At 34.7% G+C, this 21,568-nt stretch overlaps 1 protein-coding gene across 1 annotated transcript; it reads right to left on the bottom strand.

Moving 5' to 3' along the window:
• Positions 1-4,761: 4,761 nt before the first annotated feature.
• Positions 4,762-21,034, bottom strand: LOC117115299. The gene is made up of 4 exons (XM_033259031.1): positions 20,879-21,034; positions 8,734-9,050; positions 7,126-7,313; positions 4,762-5,581 (listed from the first exon to the last, which is right to left on the bottom strand). Exons 1-3 carry the CDS (start codon positions 20,879-20,881, stop codon positions 7,148-7,150), a joined length of 486 nt encoding a protein of 161 aa, XP_033114922.1. The 5' UTR covers positions 20,882-21,034; the 3' UTR covers positions 4,762-5,581; positions 7,126-7,147.
• Between the last annotated feature and the right edge of the window lie 534 nt (positions 21,035-21,568).

Genomic DNA, 21,568 nt, shown 5'->3' with positions numbered 1-21,568 from the left:
ATAGATTCTTGTGGAGAGGGCTTGAAACAGAGAAACCACCAAGAACTTATTGTGTAACGGCAGTAAATTTTGGCGACAAGCCATCAGCCACTATAGCTATCGCAGCATTACGAAAAACAGCCGAAATGGGTAGAGAGAAAGCTCCTGAAGCTGCAGATACTATACTAAACAACGAAAAGAGATATGGCTGAAAGGCTGACAAAGGATGTCGATTGTCTGCTAAAACCTGGAAACTTTTCTATAAAGGAGTGGATAATATCTGGAAAGGAGAGTGGGGAGAAGCAAGACCAATCTTTGGAGACGAAGAAGGTATTGGGGATCTGTTGGAAGCCGAAAGAAAACCTATTGACCTTTCAAGGAAACTTCAGTATGTTTCATGATGTTCCTCAACCACTTTCAAAGAGGATTTGTTTGAGCAAAATTAATGCAGTTTATGATCCATTGGGTCTATTGACGCCAGTGACTGTGCGAGCCAAGATTCTACTAAGTTATGGGGTGAAGGTCTTGTGTGGGATGAGCCAATTAAAGATGAATATCAACAAGAGTGGTTTAAATTGTTTAGTGACCTGGAAGACAGTGCAGGGATAATGTTAAGCTAGTGGCAACTCAACCAGGAGTGGGCCCACAGTGTAGTGGGGCCCACTCCTGGTAGGGTAGTTATTTATTAAGAATTATTATATTACAGTATTGAGGTGTAGAAATAAGGGAAAAATAGACTATTTGGGCCTTAAACAGGTTGCTCTGCTTGGTACTTCTTCAGAAAAACAGAAGGCGAACTTGTCATGCAAACTAGGCCTAGTGTATAAGTGTTGCATTGATCTTTCTTGCATCATAATCATGATTGAGGATATGGGATAGGAGTGTAGGTCCATCTTCCAACTACGCCAAGGGTAGGCTTTGGGCCTAGATAGAGTCATGAGGTGCATCCCTCACAATTTCACATTGATCGTTGTGGGTTACGTATGCAGTAGTAATAGTGAAAACTTACTCTGAGAAAACCATAGTCTGCAATCGGTGAATCAAACCTATACCAGCTTTCTTGAGATCACTCTCACTCGCACCGTTTCCGTATTCGAGTGTGAGTTGGTTGACTCTTGTGCGATGATTTCATCTTATCACGAGCCCTATGCTTGGCATTATAGGTTAAGCTTATGTGAGCTGGGGTTTGCAACAAGGTCTTGGACAAGGCCTCTATACTATAGTAGGAGGACTAGGCCTCTATACTATAGTAGGAGGCCTGGTCCTAGTTTAGGCCTATAATATATATTCTGTATAAGTAGTCATATGATTACAGGTTTACATTGTACCAAGATCGATATTAACAATCGCATTTATTTTTCATTGAAAATAAAAGAAAACTTTAAATAATTTAACTTAAGGATTTTAAAATATTCCAAACCTGTACGCTTAAAAAATATAAATAAAATAAAAAAATAAATAAAGTTAACTTAAAACACAAACAACGCGATAGGATATAAATTTTGAGAGAAGTTTTGGTATACTATACTGTATTTCTGAAGTGCCATTCGTTTTGGGGTTGCTACAATCAGGAGTTACAATCGATCCAATAAAGGACAAGCACTATCTATTTCCTTACATTCCAAAAAGGAGGATTGGATGCTATTTAAATTTGCTGGAGATTGAAAAATCCGTTGTTAGAGAACATAGAATGGTACGACTTTCGGACTGGTATGCCTTCAGTAGCCCTATGTACTCTAGGTGTAAATAAATACAGAGAATAGGCCAATTTTAGTGAGAACTAAACCTGTTTTGATAACGTAGGGCCAATATACAATGCAAAGCAAATTGATCACAAAATCAGAAGCATGATTTCATGATTTTTTTTTTCTATCGAGCATTAAACACAGTTACAGTGTCCAATTGCTACCCTATTCCCCACATCCAGGATTTTACTTCATCATTGTATGGCACCAATATTTTCTCAAAAATCGATCTAGGGCGGGCATACTACCAAATACCAGTCGCCGACGAGGACATTAAAAAAACAGCAATAACACCATTCGGACTATATGAATTTGTTAAAATGCCATTCGGACTCAAAAATGCTGCCCACTCGTTCTAACGCTTTATGGACGAAGTGGTACCTGGATTGATTATATTCTTGTCCGCAGAACCACACCCGAGGAACACGAAAGTCACCTCCGACTCCTATTCCCACGCTAACAGCAATATGGAAGCATATTGCTGCAACAGCAAATTAACGAGTGGCAACCACTTGCTTTCTTCTCAAAGCATCTTCAACCCACCGAAACTCGATACAGTGCATTTGGACACAAACTATCTATACAGTAAAACATTTTCGCCATTTTTTAGAAGGAAGTCATTTTCATGTCCTCATGCGAATTACGACACTTGAAATTTATATCTCAGTTTACATGTGATATTCACCATGTTAAAGGTGTTGATAATCAAGCTGCTGATGCTTTATCTAGAACAGCAAAGCTCACTCATTCATCAGCTATTGATTTTGCCGAAATTGCCCAAGCCCGAAAGACTGACACTGAACTCTAAACACTCCTTGATTCTGACACCCATAACACCATCGTTTGGCAGTAATAGACAGTGCCAAATGCTGATACAACCATTATGTGTGATATCACTACTAGCAACCCCCCCGACCATTTATCCCAGAAAAGTATCGCCATCAAATATTTAACACTCTTCACATCTTGTCACACCCAGGAATCAAAACGACTCAAAAAGTTAGTCGCTCCATGGATGAATTAGTCACACAGCGCTATATTTGGTTTAACATTAATTCTGATGTACGGAACTGGGCCTAAACTTGCTTGCACTGCCAAAAAGCAAAAATTCATCGACACACAATGGCACCACTATCAGCATATGAGCATACAACCGAAAGATTCCAGCATGTTCAGATTGACTTAGTAGGACCATTGCCACACTCTTAATGGATATACTTATTTGTTAACATGTGTCGACCGATTCACACATTGGCCTGAGGCTATACCCATCAGCGATATTTCTGCCAAAACTACAGCAAAAGCGTTTTATAACCACTGGATATGCCGATTCGGTACTCCGTCAATCGTCACTACAGACCGCGAAAGTGCGCAATTCACTAAGTTTCTAGGTGCTAAAAGAATAAGAATATCATACCACCCCCAATCAAATGGCCTAGTAGAACGCTTTCACCGCCAATTAAAATCATCACTAAAAGCACAGAATGACCCTAATCGCTGGGCGGCTTTCACCGCCAATTAAAATCATCACTAAAAGCACAGAATGACCCTAATCGCTGGGCGGACAACATTTATTCAGTACAGTACTACTGTGAATACGTACAGCAGTTAAACAGGACCTAGGACATAGTGTCGCTGAACGAGTCTACAGTACACCTATTTCTGTTCCCGGTGAAATTTATACCACCTCTGAAAACTTGAATCATGACCCATTACCTTTCATTGATTGATTGAGATTAAAACTTTTTACCCAGCAATTTCAAGACAGGAAAGTAAACAGCCTTTCTATATTCCTCGCGATCTTTCAACATGTACCCACGTTTTTGTAAGGAAAGATGCAATCAGAAAACCACTGGAACCCCCTTACAACGGACCTTTTAAAGTGTTATCAATGGTAACCGCAGACAATATTTCAATAGATCGCCTTAAATGATAATACTAATATTATTATTTCAGACTTCACTCAACCTGTAACTGTGGACGCTACTAATTCTTAACCCGTTAGGAAAACAAGATACGGAAGACGTGCATTTCCCTAACAGATATGTTACAACTGTTCGTTATTAGTGCATACTATCAGTTATCAGTGGAAGGGGGCTGATGTAGCGTTTATAATTCATATTTGACTTTTAATTTCTTTAATTTTAATTTTTAACGTTTTATCATCAAAGTACTTTAAATTTTACATTGTATATTATTTTCCTTTCATATTAATTCTAATTCAACCAACAGCATACCTATCCTTAAAGTATAAGGCTTGGTAGGCATATTATTAGCTGACAACTTTCAGGAAAAACTGAAAGTAAGTTTATGTTGTGGTCAGCAGTGCCAGGGCATTGGAATGTACAAGCAAAGGGAGTGACCAACATAAGACTCTAATTGGTCGAAAAACCAAACACACTACTGAGGTTACATCCCAGTATTTCAGTTAGTAGTAGTAGTTTTCATTCTCTCAAAGGACAAATATTATTTTTATACTCTCTCCGAAATAAGTGTTTTTATACCTTTGTATTTTCACTTGATTTACTCGATTTAATTAATTTGTGTTATACACAAAATCGGCTGTTGAGTCTTGTCGTCTATACACATCCAAAGAGTGTATATTTAATTGGCATTAAATCACCTAAACTAATGTATAAACCAAGCGTGTATTTAATTTACTGTGTTTTCTGAAATTCATGTACAGTGTATGACTGTAATATCTCGAAAAGAAGCCTATGCTATCTGGAAAAAAAACCCATGGGCTTCCTTATGTTCGGAGCTAATTTTGCAAACTAAAAAAAGGGCATAAATTCGAGATGATGAATTCGTGATGGGCTTCATCACGAGATTAAGCCCTGTGGGCTTCAATTCGAGGTTTTACGGTATTTTGTATCACACACTTAGTTCAAACATCTCTCTGTCTAATGGCCTTTTGTTCTCCTTTATAGATGGCAACTCTCAATTTCTTTTCAGTAAAAATTCTGGACCTGGTGAAACAGTACTGTAGTTTATATGACTCAGCAGACAGGAGACATTAATCAACACCACAGGCATCTATAATTATTAGGCTGTTTTTATTTTAATAATACAAAGTGACAGGCTTAAGACACCAAAATAACGGGGAATAAATCTGTTACATGAATAACATGTTCATATTGACTACTACTTGTTACTTATTCTGATCCATTTTAATAAGGGAGATGTCTTCACATCGTTAAAATTATCAAGAAGGGAAGCAAATCCATGATTATAAATTGTCCAAAATGCTCTAAACAAATACTGTATCCAAGAATCATAAATATAAATTGAACAAAACTCTGGGAAGACTATGTTAGTAACTAGATTCTTGATCATGGTTTTTTAATAGATTCAGATTTTAAAAAGTTTTGAAACTAAATATATATAACTCAAATTTTGTTGTGTACTAGACTTTTCCATGACATACAGAACTGTGAGAAACATCAATCTAATAATTTGGTATTTATTTTTAATATGGTAACCGTATGGTTGCATCCTACAATTAAGGAAGATTTAAGCTAATATATATACAGCATGAGAACATGCTTATGTAAATTTTGGAGCCTCATTATTTTCTTTTATACCAACACTTGAATTTATTTTAAAGTATCATTATTGGTTTTGTAAGCAAATTGATGCAAGCAAGGACTGGATTTCATTGTTTTAGAGTGCCTGTGTTTTAGGAGGATCAAATGAATTAAATTTAAAGATACAAAAATTAATCAATATAGTTATCTAAGCAATCTTGTTGAGTATGTTGGAAAACGTCTTGCGTGCAATGTAGATTCCTTGTCCATGGATGAGCACAAGAACAGTTTGTCCCTAGATTGTCTTGCAAAACTTCATATGGTTACAAACTAGGAAAATAAAATTCAAAATACTGCATCAGAAACTAAGAGTATGATTGTATCACATTCTGATAGCCAGCAATGTAGAGTGCGTACACGCCACCAAGAAATGCTTTCCCTTTCTCCCACTGGAAACTTACTCCACCAAAAAATGCTTTCCCCATTCCCCCACTGGAAATTTTGAAAAATAGAATAGTCATTCTAGTCCTATCACTTAATCATCGAGCACTCCCTCTTTGCGTTCCCAATAAGTACCAATTTAAGTACGCCACTCCTTAGCAAATTACAATCGTTTCAATACGCAGTGTCTTTGAGTTTTCAAAAAAAAAAAAAATCACATCACATATTTTAACTTAGAATCATGAGATTGACAAGAAAATATCTGAATGTTTTCCACTAGGTGAATTCATTTGCACGACACGAATAGCCATTCGCTGCAACATAGCCATTGACGTGTCAACTTGGCATGGTGACGATATAGTTCTGCATTTATGGGCGCAATAAAATCTTTCCGGAGATCTGATTGATGTGCGTTATACTGTTCAAACTTTAGCAAAGTGAACAACCAGCAAACTTTAGCAAAGCAAACAACCAGTAGCAAAATAGCGAATGATCTGGTGGAGGGCTTGTGCATGGAAATTAAACTGCTTATGGTCAAATGCTTTCGCTCCACAAGTATAAATTAGCTTAGTGGAAAACCAAAGCTAATCTTGTCAATAAATTCACTATGTAATATGACAGCATTATGTCCCTTCAACCTTCAAAGTGAATCTCCTATGCCTGTTATGATTCAAACAAAGTACAACTTATTTGGGAGTAGGGAACCAAAGATACTAGAAACACAAAAATAGAACTCTCGCATGTGAAGCGAATACAGAATATGTTATATCTTTTATGTTATATCTTTCACGCATATGCCTTTCTCTATCCAATGACAACTTTGCAAAGTTTTTTTCACTGTCCGCGGCGCCTCACTTAATGGGTCGCCACCTACAGCAGGATATAAACAAACTTATGTTAGTACAGCATACGCATCATGCAATTCGGTTATACAGTTCTTATCTGTGGAGAGTTCTATCTTGTGTTTTGTAGGAAACTATAATAATATTACAATACATTACAATATTTTTAATTGAAGTATTTGTCACATTTTGCAATCAGCTATAAAACAGAGCATTATAAAATACTCCAATTAATCAGATACATTACCTAAATATAAATGAGGCTTGCCATCCCAAACCAGCATACTGTCGCAAAATAAACTGAGTATGCTTAAGAATTTGGCCAGTATTGTACAAAGAAGCCACAATAAGTTTACTCACAACTTTTGCAATAGTAAATCGATTCTAGTAAAAATGAACTATCATTTTAAAGCTTACTATATCGAAAATATGAATATATTAAAAAGCAAATTTTTCTGTTTTGTTCACAGGTGCCAGTTTTGGCATGGCAAGCCCTGTATGTTATCATTGATACTGATATTTTCAAAATTAATCTTTTATAACAAATTTAGCTAGGCTATGAATTGCAATTCACAGAGAAAGAAACACTACCATTTTTTGGTTTCCATAGTATTTAGATTGTTTTAATGCCTGCTTTCCTCAACAGGTCATCATAAGCGAACTCATCAAGTGAACAGCACTGTACAGTAGGCCAGGTAGGGTTTGTTTTTGCACGCAGATTATCAGATGAGCTTGAATAACACATCTTATCAGTTAGTTTTGCATGATCATCAGAACTCCTGCAAAAAAGAATATTTTTATTCAAATAATATGCAAGTACTGCATCCAACAAAGCACCTATAGGTAGTACATGTTGCAGGTTTATCTGATAAACTTATACTGTATCTATAAAGAACATGGTTTCGTGTGATGTGTTTTTAAACTTGGTTGACTATTTCCCAAAGATTTCTTTATGCGTGCAAGTCAGCTTGCCAGATTTTACACCATTTCTCTTTAAATATTTAATCAACCTTATTAAAAGATATACAGTATGTTCCGTAAGTAAAGAATAAAACATACATATGTGTGAATAGACCGAATCAGCAGCTCAGGTCATGTGACTTATAGTGAATATTAGGTTTTGTTTACATCTATTGAGACAGCAAAATGACAGATCATTGAATATGGCTTCAACTTGTTGTTGGTGCAAGGCATCATAAATGTTGCAAATATTGGTTGGAACACGAGTAATTTGAATTATGGTGCATGTTGCTCTTGGAGTCGTCGCCGGCTGAAGTACTTCTTAGGCTCAAGTCAAGAATATTATTCGTGGCAAATGATTTCGCAGCATGAAAACAATGAATCTCCCCATTCGTTGCAAGAGTATTATTTTACAGTTATTTCAAATCCAAAATTAAATCATAGGATGTTAGTAGTTATTCCCGAGGATGATGATCATCATCATGACAAACTAATATTACATACTGGCATTAGGATATTATTGTACCATACAACAAGGCCTATTTATTATCACCAGCCTGTTTCCTACTGTATACCAAGTTCGGTTGAGCAATCAGTGCCGGTAAGGGCTATTTTTCACTTTTTTACTCTTGACTACCGAGATATATAGTCAAGGCTTAACAACTCCATCCCTAGTAGGACTGTACTTGTATGTAGCCTACACTAGCAGCATTCCAGAGCCAAAATAAAATGCAGAGATTTAAAAAAAACATAGGCCTACTGCCTTACTTTTCTTTGGGCCGCTGTCTAAAAAACATCTTAACTCTCAATATACTGTGTTTAAACTGAGCACACTGTGGTTTACGATGTATCTGTTTACATTTACAGTAGTACCCACTATATGTCATGTGACCAGTAATAGCTGGCGGTGCCGATTCGGTCTATTGCTGATATTTTGGTTTTTGTAATGTTTTTATTTTATATTTTTTTGCCAGAATGAATAAAATTTTTAAAAATGAAAAAAAACCATTCTTTTTAACATCAAATTCATGTCATTTTTTCAAAATTTTTGAACATTGTTCGACTGTTGTAACACAAAACGGCTTCACTGGGACACCCAGTATATTATCCTAAGTGTGTTATTTAATTTTGCTTCCCCTCAATTCAAATCATTTTGTTTCATCATTTGTCGATTTGATCTTGGTCCAGGGTTAAATGTTCCCGCATTCCATTCGAACCAATAATTAATATTTTACTCACCATCGCACAATGACAAATTTTGCTGATAAATTGTTAGGACCATAATACAGGTTGTAAATCAAGTAGAAGCAATGATCATCTCTGAACAGGGTATTTCTCAATCGTTCAACAGATTCTCTTGGCTGCTCATTTTCTGGCACAAATGTAAGAGTTTTATCATCTTCATCCCCCGGTTCCTTCTTATATTTTTCTGCACTTACATATTCTATCATCGTGCCTGCCTCATTTATTTTAGCTTTGATGTACAAATACTTTTGCAACTCCTTACTACTACTAGCAATATTGGTAAGCCACGAACTCACAGCTATTCCTGATGCCTGAAAATATAAATTGCATCAATTCAAATTAAGCCAAGTCTCGCGCATGAGCATCCACTTTTTAAATTTCATGCCTATGTTGCATAATCTCACCTTAAAAAAAAACACAACTTATGGGCCAATTATATGCAAAAAATTCATAAAAATGAAGTGAATTCATCATTAAAATGTAAATACTAGTTTCCTTGCTATTGCTTGGGCTACACAATTTATGTGTGTTTTTTAGTGTCTTCTGCCCCAGGGGGCTGTAGACATTTAGCTTTCGATCTCACTTGTAAATTGTGAGAGTAAATCGGATTGGAGGAATGATAGGATGCGTCATAAACTAAAAATGAAGTTTTCCAAAAAGTAAACTTATCAAGCAGTCAAGCAGTAGACAGACATTCCCACTGGGAACCTATTTTATAAAACTGGAGGATGCCATGGAGATGGTTAACCATAGATACTGAACTTAATAACCAGAGCCATGAGGGCATAAACGTTCCTATGCTTGATACACGACTTCATCAGAAAATATAAAATTGAGTCAAATTTGTGTTGTGGTTCCTTGAGAAGTTAATATTGAAATTAGGTAGAACATTGTACAGTCCGCAATCCAATTGGAGACCACTTTTTTATCTGAAATTTGGGTTCGGTCCCAAATTAAAAACCTCTAAATAGAGACCACAGGCTTGAAGTGGTCTCCAAACAGCATAATTGGAGTGTAACCAAACTTGAAACCTCTAATTTAAGACCGAAGATATAAGTGGTCTCCAATAAACAACATGGGACAACTATTCATTTATTTCAAAGAAAGTTTTGTTTACTTTAAAATTTTTTTTTACCAACTTGAAGCTGTTTATAACACATTGAAAAAAAAAATGAACAGCATATTGTAAAGTGAACATAACATTTACACTTTATTTGACTAATGTTAGGTTTAGGTGTAGGTTTCCATCTTTAACATAAAGGAAGATACACTTGTTCTACTGTGGGGGACTGGCCCCTCCACTTTTCCTAACGTGACTTTCGTGATTGCTCCCAGCACCAGTGACAGACATTGTTAATGAACATTATACGACGTCATTATTATTACTATTATTATTTTTTGATGAAGATGCAAATGTAACAGATTGGTTTACAGTAAACCATCAAACTAAACATAATATACCGTAACCACATTTAAACTCCATTTTAATTTAAAGAAAACAATAAGATACTTAATTAGGCCAGTTATTAAAACCTTTTAGCTTGACATTATGAATTAGTCATTTGTCAAACAAAATGATAGGCTAGGTCAAATTTTATATTATACAGTGTCGAGCTCAGCCGGCACCCTCCTACTGTAGCCTAAATTTTTCAAAAATTATTATAACAGATGGAGGCCCTTTTGTTGGCAAAATAAGCTTAGAATGTAGCATAAATCCACAGTGAACAAAAATCTCATTATTACAGGGTACCGTTTGGATGGGGTTTGCGGTGTTTTTTGAGAGGTTTGCTGGGTTTAGCAATACCCCTATCCAAACCCTGTGATAGTGATTGACTCACATAGTATAGCACTCACTTGGTATCTCAGTTTTTTTTTAAATCATAATGTTTCGTTCGTAACAACCTACTTTTGGGGTAAAAATGCCAATTTTTGTATAAAAACATTGCAATTTTTTAATACAAAATATGGCATTTTCCCCAAAAATAAGTTGTGAGGAACATAAAAATTGATTTTTTTTTTTTATTGAGATACCTGTACCAAGTAGAGTCCTATATCAAGATTTTACCACAAAAATAAGCTGTTATGAACATAAATTATATTGTTATTTACTAGGGGCCATACTGTAGGCGTACTGTAGATCCCAGGGGATGGGGGATATATCCCCCCAATATTTGACAAGGGGCGGATGGTCCATTGTATCATATCCCCCAATATTTTGACTATGTATGGGATAAAATGGAGCTTTACACACTTCAAGAGACTGTCACAGAAATAAGCTGCACTTTCTTATGCGCTTACAAAGATGAAAATTAGCATAATGTATTAATGTTGGTAACAAAATTATTTTATCTGGTACCAATCTAAGCTCTTTCCTTAGATGTTAGATGTGCTTGCAAAGAGAGCCACATTTCACACTGAAGGGTGTGTACGATATCAGTAATGTTATGTCAATTCCAAGAATGTTTAAGGTTATATCGGTTGATGAGGAATTTATTGATTAGACCTATAATAGCAAATTACATCAATTTATTTTGCAATTTAACAAGGTTTCCAGCTTCAGAGTGGGGCACATCCCCTGTCCGCACAGGCACACATTGGAGCTAACATCAGGCGCGTAACAGGGGTCTTGGGTCAGAGTGGGTATTTATTTATTTTATTTTTTATTTCAACCATCTTTAAAGAGGGTAACCCTTCTAGTTTAGCCCAGTAGGTTAACTGATATTCAGCGGCCCTCTTTAATAAAAATTAAGAACAGTACAAACAACATCATTACAACATAATAATAATAATAATAACAACATACAATCCACAATTCCCGGGGTTAGTAATTTACCATAACCACCCCACCCCACTCCCCATATAGAAAACAATACGACATAGGGCTTATCTTATAATATAGGCCACACGTGTTTGAAACTAAATACAAGCATTTTCATCATGGTTTTATTTATTACAAACATATTCTATCACCATCTATACACATTCAGGGATGTCACCACGTTGGTCGGCGGTGGACGGGCCCGTCAAGCACTCAACATTTCCGACCAGGATTTACAGGCTCCCGACCACCACTATTATTTTAACAGTTTACAAATTGTAACAAAATAATTAGTTTACCTAAACACAATAGACAAGCTAAATTGATAAAGACAAGAAGAATGCAATAAATGTTTCCGTGGTTACGTTAATTGTAACAAAATACTGCACTGCCCTGCTATTCATCGCTAACTTAACAGCCTAGGCCCAGTTGAGTCATAGCGAACATCGTGGACCGGCATGACACGGTTGCTCTGTTCACATTCAAAGGTTAAAGTTGAAATCGTGACCATTCAAGTGTTTTATTATGAGAGCATGGTCTGGGGCAGGAAGATTATTAAAAATTTACAAAACCTGATTTATGTTTTATTTCTTTACTTTGTTTTCAATTTGTATTTTAAAGTTTTTCACTTTTAATTATAATTGATATATAATGTGTGTAAATGGACAAAAAAATAAATAAATGAGTGCACATGAATCAGTGACATACACATTCATCGTGGTAATCATAAAACATGTGAAATTACGGCACCCTACCCCCGGGAAAACTCGGAATGATCGCCGACCGGCACTCCAAAAAGCTGGTGAAAATATTTGTGTTTTTAATTCTTATTTCGTTGGAATTGATGAAAACTCCCTAAAATGTGCAATTTATAGAGGAAATTGGCCTACCGCAACAAGAAATGCGCGCAAAGAATTTGAGAATTTTAGGCACTTTCAGAGGATGCATTTATCAAGGGGTGGGGAAAGATTTTCCAAAGATGGATATTTTCCCCTTGTCTCCCAGTGTTTTTATTTCTAATTTTGTTGGAATTGATCAAAACTCCCTAAAATGTGCAATTTTTAGAGGAAATTGGGCCATGTTAACAAGAAATACGCGCGAAATTTGAGGTTTTTAGGCACTTTCAGGAATGAAAGGGCATTTATAAAGGGGTGGGGAAGATTTTTCAAAGATAGATATTTTTCCCTTGTTCCCCCAGTGGTTACGCCATCGAGCAGCATAGATCAAAGGAGTTATGACAGTTTTTGAAGTGGAGAAGGGGTTGCAGGGTGTTGTGAGTTTAGTCATTATCTTATTCTTGTCTTTATTTTTCTCTTCTCTTTTTCTTTCCTTTTCTTTTCCTCTTCTTTCTCTTTCCCTCCCTCTCCCCTCTTTCTTTTCTCTTATTACCCAGCCCGGTACGATGGCTTGGTCAGCCTGGTAAAAACCGTCAGGGGAGGACGGAAACAATGGGCTGGACGGAAAGCACATTTAAAGTGTGCACTCTTGGGGATAAAAACTAATTGTTGCTTTGACCACACACCCCACAACGCAATGCTATTTGCTGTAACACGGTTTCAAAATTACAAGTATAAATGAGTGTCTTTGGTGGAACGGCCTCCAGCGGTAATACCAAGTTAAGTCCTATACTACATGATTCAATCATTATCACAGGGTTTGGATGGGGTTTGCGGTGTTTTTTTGGAGGTTTGCAGGGTTTAGCAATATAAACGAGGCTATAATTGAGATATGTGCCACTTGGAGAGGTAGAAATTTTCATATGGTTTTTCTAGCTTAGTTTTTTATGGGGAATCAAAATATGTAAGGGAATCAGTATATGTGAGAAATTTCGCATGAGGGCGCTTTTTCAAAATGGCCACCAAAATCCAATAAACTACAGTACATATAATATGGGTAAAATAAGCACAGAAGAGGTAGGTTTGACGAACTTTTGAATATGTAATGATAGGAGTAAAGTATAACTAGCTATAGTTATTAATGTGAAGATTTCGAGAGGCAATTGGGGGCGCTTTTTAAAATGGCCACCAAAATTAAAGAACAATTTAACAGCAGCTTCAATACCCTAAATAAAATTTAATTTTTAATTAATTAAAGTTTAATTTACAAAACATGAATGTAATAACTGCTGACTTTTTAAACCCAAAATAACCTATTTTAGGGTGGTAAAGCTAACTCACTTTTGGAAATGTAAGTAAAAATGCCCCCTTTATATTAGCCCTTTTCTGTTTTAAAAAATGGAAAATATCACCAGAATCCTAAAAAAATTCCAGCTTATATGGTTGTTTTTTTATTATTTTTGTGTACTACACAAGGTATTCCAGGGGACCACACAAGTAACTACCATAATTTTCATGTATAAAGACATTAATTCATTTATTACATAATTGTCCTTTACTGTATAACCCTATGTTGAGCAATAATCTTCATGTATTGTTAATATCACTGCAATCTGAAAGCCTTTGTCTTTATTATAAACAGTTCTTGGACATCCATGGACATCACTGTCTCAATCAATTTTTGCTTTATTTGATCATTCCATCTGTTACTGTACGAATACTATTTTTACTGACCAAATCATTTACGTCTGCTTAATTTCCATTCGTTAGCGATTAAATTTCCTCAAGTGCTCAAGGGTCTGCTTGCAAACATGGTGGTAGTAATGATATGTCTGTGATCTTGTTGCCTCTATTGAACATTTCACACCTTGCTTGATTTACACTTTTCCCCTTAACTCTATGCTGCAGTCTTCAAGTTCCTCAGATATCTTTTGTGACAGAACACACACCTAAAACTTTAAAGTTATCAGAAAGTGTCAACAAAACTTTGCCTTTGACTACAGAAGCATGAGATCCAATAAGGGATGATTTCTTCGCTGGTGAAAGTTAATGCCACTTTAATTTGAACAACTTTCGGTATTTGCCAGTGTTTGTCTCTAGAATGACTCTCTCCGTTGTCATAAAATAAGATATACAGTAGCAACGACTGCAATATCGATGTCTCCAGAATGGAACGGTTGATATTTATGTATTGGTTGTAATTCCTTAAAGCATGCATTGCATGCAGGACAACTTTCGAGTCTGCTTTTCTTGGCTGCTACGAAGATCTGGAACTAAAATCTCCTTCAGTAACAAGAATGCATTCTTGCCGATAGCAATAGTACAGTAGAACCCCTCATTTACGTACGGCACGGGCCCAGAGCCATTCGTAAATGCGGGTATTCGTAAAATCGTGGTTGACCCAAATTCCTATATATTTGCACTGGTACTACTTACACTGGCCTATGCTAGGCCTACTGTACAGGCCGACGTACGCAGCTAAGTCTGAGGGGGCCTAGGCCTACAGTAGGCAGCTTCTAAGCATTCTGATCCCACTCTAAGCCCTACACAAATTTGTTTTTATCGGACGTTTTTACCTTCTTAAATACCTAGATTGTGGATTTTACTCCAACACAACTTCCATATGTTTATTATATATATTGATCATTCAATAAAACAATCAAGCACTATGTTGACTTTTAAAACTGAAAACGATGTTTGACAGAAGTAAAATTTTTTTGCATACACGTGTGAAGCCATAAAAAACCACTGACTTTGAAGAGGCCTGCTAAGGGCCTCCTTCACTTGAGAATTACATAGTACTGCATAGTATGGCGTGTTCTGTTGTATGCATGCTAATAATAGTTACAATTCGAGCAGATATTTTTTTTTATAATTTTTCACTTAAATTTATATGACATCCCTTTTATTTTACATTCATAAAATCGGGAATTCGTTAAATCGGGGTTCGTACAGTAAGTGAGGGTTTCTACTGTATTCAAGAAGGTATCCAACCAGTTTGTCGAAATCCAGTTTACCGAATCATGAAACCCCAGTTTGCAGAAACTCAGTTTGCTGAAACCCAGAATGCCCAATTCAGTTCACTGAAATCATGAAATCCCAGTTTGCCAAAACTCAGTTTTCTGAAACCCAGTCTATATCTCTGTGTTACAAAAGTACAGCATACTGTGCATTTGAAAGGAAAGAGCTTCATTTGTGTACAAATTAAAAGGAAAAATATTGGAAGACAAAAAAGCTCTAATATTAGCTCAGATTTTTTTTTTTTTTTTGCTGTACATAAAAAAAATGTTGGGGATTAAATATAATATTCTATAATTAGTTTTAATTACAAGTCACTACAGACAAAAGGTAAGTTTATGATTACTTAAAATCTCATTTAATTTACATTATAATGGTTCTGATGAAAAGATAGATGCATTCAATTGTTGTGTTTACTTGCAAAATTATCGATATATAAACTTTAAAAATTATATAATAAAATCCATCCGTTACCAAAAAAACAATACATTTTCTTTTTATTTCAAAGCTTGACATTAGAAAACATGCAAAGCAAGTTTTGATAGGGCTAGCATGTGGCATTATTTAAAAAAAAATTATTTTTTGTTTATCAGATATTTGCATATCAAATATGTAAATCCGTTACTAAACCGAAAATAGAACGACGGTAACAGAATGACGGTAGAATTGCAGTACAGGTTACAAATAATGGAAATGAAATGCAAAAAAAAAACCCAAATCAGTTAAATTAAATGGGTCTTATGCAACAAATTATTAATATTGGAAATGTTTCACTACAAAAAATTCTGGATTTTCAACTTTCCATTTCAGAGAGTAATTGTAGGTCAAACGTCATTCAGGAGAGAAAAAACAAAACAAAAATGCCTTATTTTCATGGTGACCTTTGACCCTGTGTGCAAGTACTCATTGTGGTGGTCGTTAATATTCGCACCATGAATTCATTTATATAAGATGATCATATGTTCCAAATATCAATTTGGTGTCTTTACCCCTTCATGTTTAAAAAGCAATTTGAAAAGGGGTATATTTTTCAATTTTTTACAATATCTGTTCGTAAATATGACATCAATAATTTTTATAATATATTAACAGCAATCTGCCTTGAAATGTGCTTATTGCAGGCATGCAGTTCGTTAAGGGATACAGTGTTTAATTAGTAAGACATTGTGCCCCAAAAAATGGCCAAAGTGCAAGAATTGCGCAATAAAATTGAGTCACTATTAATTTCAAATGAGCGTAATATTATCCATGTATTGTCTAGAGCCATGAAACCTTTCATTCTAAGACAACTTTTTGTTCTGATTTCAGTTATGCAGTCTGTCAAAGGGATAAGTTGTTTAATTAGCAAGATATTTTGCCCCAAAAATGGCCCAAGTGCAAGAATTGTGCAATAAAATTGTGTTAGCTACTGATTTCAATATGAGCATAATATTATCCGTGTACTGTCTAAAGCCATAAAACCTTTAATTCTAGGACAACATTTTGTGCTGATTTCAGTTATGCAGTCTGTTAAAGGGATGCATTGTTTAATTAGTAAGATATTTAATTTGCCCCAAAAATGGTCAAAGTGCAAGAATTGCACAATAACAACTATATATTGATATATTTAAATTGAGCATAACATTAACAGTGTACTGATCAGAACCATGAAACCTTATATTCAAATACACATTTGTATGCTTATTTAATTCATGCAGTCTGTTAAGGGATACAGCCTTTGTTAGTAAGATAGATTTAAGATATTTATTTTAAGATCTAGATTTCAATAACTGATAACTGATGTATTCATAACTAAAGCTGTTAAAACAATATTATTTTTAATGAATAGAATTTGTTGTTAATAAACAGCAATTATATTTTATTTTGGAAGCTGAAATTTCCTATTGTTACTTTGAATTGGTATCTATATATTTACTTTCATTTCGGTTGTTCATTTTTTTTGTATAAAGAATAAATTACATTAATGCATTTGATATGCTATTATTTTTTTCTATTTTCTATTATATTATTTGTTTTCTAAAATTCATTTACTATGATTATTACCAAATTCATGAATATAAACCTTTTATCCATCTATCTGTTACCGTACAGTACCGCCACAAACTATTGCAATTTTACCTGCACGCAGGCTTCGTAGATACATTGTAGCCCAATAGAAACAATCTAAGCAAGGCTACGCGAAGCTAACCTACGAAGCAAAAGGTGGTTATTTGTATGTGCAGAAAGAATGCTGTAGCTTACTGGAATACACAATGTATTGCTTGATAATTTGTGAATGACAAGCACGAGTTTAGACTGTTAATTTAAAGTATGGAGCTGTTTTTCAATAAGAAAAATGTACACTTGACTTCATGGGGGTCTCCTCTTCCACTCGCTGTCCACGACAGGAACCTTTTTGTACTGCTGTATTATTTTTTTAATTAATTAGCCTAGCCTAGGCCTAGATCTAGCCTATTTTATATTTACAATTATTTTACCTCTTTCAAATGTCAAAAAATGATGTCCTCAATAACAATACACACATGTGAAAAGATTGTTCAACAAATAATATTTTGTAGTCTTGATTTATTAAGATAAATAATATAAATAAAGGAGAGTTAATGTCCGTTGGTTGTAAAATTAGCGAATGTCACATGGAAAACCCAATGGAAAATAAAACTCAGCAATGTCAGTTCATTTTGTCAACCCCGAAAATCCAGCATCGGACGTCAGAGTTCGCACCAATCAGAAAACAGTAAAGTGTGTTAAAGGTTAACCTTGTGACAAATGTTGAAAAGTGGTGAGCAACAATTACTAAAAAAATGCGGTCTAGCATGATGACTAGCCTTAATTTGGCAAGGTAGTGATTTCTATAGTTCCATTAGTATTGGATCATTTTGCAGGTTCTGCTTCAAATTACAGTAAACAATAAACAACGTGATCGAAATGATAGAAATCGTAATAATTTGTACATGAATCGTCATCAGTATTATTATTTAAAAGAAGAAAATTCCTAACCAGAACAATAATATCAGATCAAAATTCTCAGAATTGGAAAGTTAACCAGTATAATTACTGTCTGCTCTCCTCCTCTATAGTGGAAAAATGTAGGCCGTAGTCTAAATGACATCGAAATTTGAACATACTGAAGGCCCACTAGGTTACATAGCTAGCGAACTAAACAGAGTTTTAAAACATGATAGATCTAATAAGGTAGGAAATAACAAAACAATGAAGTTCTAACATTGTTTATTAGTAAATTGCAACATTGCTCACGTGTTGAAAGCTGGTAAACTATATTTCAATATTGTTTACGCATTGTTTATCAGCCCGACGATCCAGCCTACAATCATTGCAAAGCTAATTAAAATTAGTGGTAGTTACGTTCAAAACATACCTACAAGCAGATTACGAGAGGTTACACGCAGATACATAATTAATACATCTTCATAACTTATCAATATTTCTCATGAAAGCTATTACATTTATTGTTAAAGCCTATACTTTCATTTCAATACCTTAAAAACAACATTGAAACTCTAAATTCACAGACTTTTTATAGTATGTACAATGGTAAATCTTACCATATATATGAAATATGAATATTTTGAAAGCAGGAAGACTAAAAAAAAAAAGCTTGTAAAGTGTTATATAATCATGTGTTATAGAACTGTAAAACTTGTTTTAGTTAATAAATACAGGTGTAGATGTTATACACCTTTGAAAATTGTGTGTGAATGTCAATCCGTTACCGTGGAATTGCCCTGATGGATATAATCGGGCGCTAGGCAGATATAATGATTTATGGATTTTACATCGCGGGCGAGTTAGGCAATTTTTATTACATTCTGAAAAGCACACGAGTTGTAGATACGATTTATATATCACAATGGCTAATCGGACAATGTGACGTCATCATATTGCCATCAGAATTTTTTTTAAATGAATTTTATTTATGACGTCATTATTTTTATACTCATTTGAACATATCTTGCTTATTCTTGATCAATCGTCTCACACCTGTGAGTATGCTATAGCTTTGACAATTTCTTTTTGGAAGTGTCCCTTTATTTTTCATTTTGATGACGTCATCATGGTCAAAATGAATGTTTTTCTAACCCACCTCTTTCACTAATTAAATCTTTGAAGATCCCGAGAGAGAGGGCAGCAGACTTGATATTTTCCTGCAGTTTGAAAATCCTGGTTACAGTATTTTTCCATATTTCACTTTTAAGCTCTGGGAGATTTCTTCTGCCTGACAAGCTGATCACCTAACTCGTCCTTAGTGAGGAGTTAAAATCTATTTTTTTTTTTATTTCACAAAACTAGTATATGAAAGCTTATTTAGGAAAAACATTTAATTATCTTCCAATTGTTATCAAACATAATTTCATTACTCTTATAGACAAAATTTAAATTATTATCACTAAAAAAAACCTTTCTTTTCAAAACATGGGAATGAATGGGTTAAATAATTAGTAATTAGGGCACATAGAAAAAATTATTAGATTATCACTTTTTTTGAAAGAAGTGTCGATGAGGGAGGGCAGTTTTTTTTTTTTTTAAATCGGAACAATAGATTATTTCGCTTCTGTCTTTATTGATGAGGGAGGGACTGTTTATATTTGGCTAGTAATAGTAAATATTGTATAAAAAGTGGTTTAATTTTATAGTTTTTTTTAAAGAAAATGTATTTGTCACAAAATTGGATTGATTATTTTTATGCTGTTTTTTTATTCCCATATCAATATTTCACAAATTTTTGACGTGGGCGAGTGATATTCTAATAAATTGCCCTTAATGTTAGGGCCGGATGCAAAACTGTTTAGCGCTGAAAATTGGTAAAATGCGAGCTTCCTTCCAACTCCTACAGTAGGAACTGGGCTATTCCTTCAAGAGTTTTACAAAAAATTATATGTATTATACGGTATAGAGATTGTAGGTTTTCAATCTCTATACCGATATAATACATATACTGTAATTCTCTCATAGGATGAAATCCGTCAGGTCCTGGACTTTGGTAACATTTAATTTCATATGGTATTTTTCGACAATGAGATGAATTTTTCTGAACTAATACTAAAAACCAGGAATTGTATCCATATTTTCATACACAAAAACAGAGAAAAAAAGGCTATTAATAATTCAGACTTCATTTTATCGTTACGTACGTGACTAGGCCTATATGTGACTATTATTTATTATTTTAGACTTAAACGTAAAACGACAATATCCTTATTGAAAATGGTGTTTTATCCAGCTGTACTGTCTAGGCTAGGCCTACTTCCGCATGTTCTCTAGCGCTAGCTAAGCCTAGGGCGTGGACAAAAACTTCACGCCTCCCAGGTCTTGATTGAATTGAATTTCGTAAACCTGAGAGTTCTCGCCTTTTACCCTGCTTTCAAGCAATAACATTTCTTTTAATTTCAAACTATATATTAATTAGTATAAAAAACATATATCATTAGATTTATAACATAGTGCTTACCATTACAATACAGTGATATTAACGTTTCAAATGACAGGAAAATGAGAGACAACACCAGCTCTAAAAAACTCACCACCGCTGAAAATAGGCGAAAGAATGCATTATACAGTCAGCCAATGAATGACACAGCCAGTATGCTAATTATACAAAAAACGATTGTTAGTTCTCTTTCAAGCTATTGGACAGAATATCCAGGAAGAGACGTTTTCTTTTTATTATAACCAATCAATATGGGTCTTCTATTGGTGTGGCGTCGCGTGTAACAGTGGTGTCATGTCATCATATTACTATTTTTTACCTGAATAAACAGTTTACGTTAACATTAACGTATACATAAAAATAATATATCATATAGTTTAAAGATCATTTGTAAAATGTGCTTATTTTACCATTTTATCAAGTGAAACGACATTTGTGTCACGTGATAAAGTAATGGCGCCAACTGATCACCATATTTGGAAGTCTCACTTAACAGGGAAACACATGTACCATATTAGGGTTGTATTTAACGATGGGGCGTAGTTTACTGTTGACAATCAAGATAGGAATCAGCTTCATGAACACATTGGAAAGGTGAGGGTGGGGGGACCTAACTAGTTAGGTCTACAGAATATTTATTTTTTATTGGAAAAATTAATTCTATATTTTTGGGAGTAGATGCTAACACACGTGTGCTATGTGAAACCTCGT

The sequence above is a fragment of the Anneissia japonica genome, unplaced genomic scaffold, assembly GCF_011630105.1.
Source record: "Anneissia japonica isolate Jap-2015-1 unplaced genomic scaffold, ASM1163010v1 scaffold287800_len1627635_cov199, whole genome shotgun sequence".
In the NCBI taxonomy this organism is placed as follows: Eukaryota; Metazoa; Echinodermata; class Crinoidea; order Comatulida; family Comatulidae; genus Anneissia; species Anneissia japonica.
Note: the sequence above shows the minus strand (reverse complement) of the source record. Positions and strands in the feature narration are given on the sequence as shown.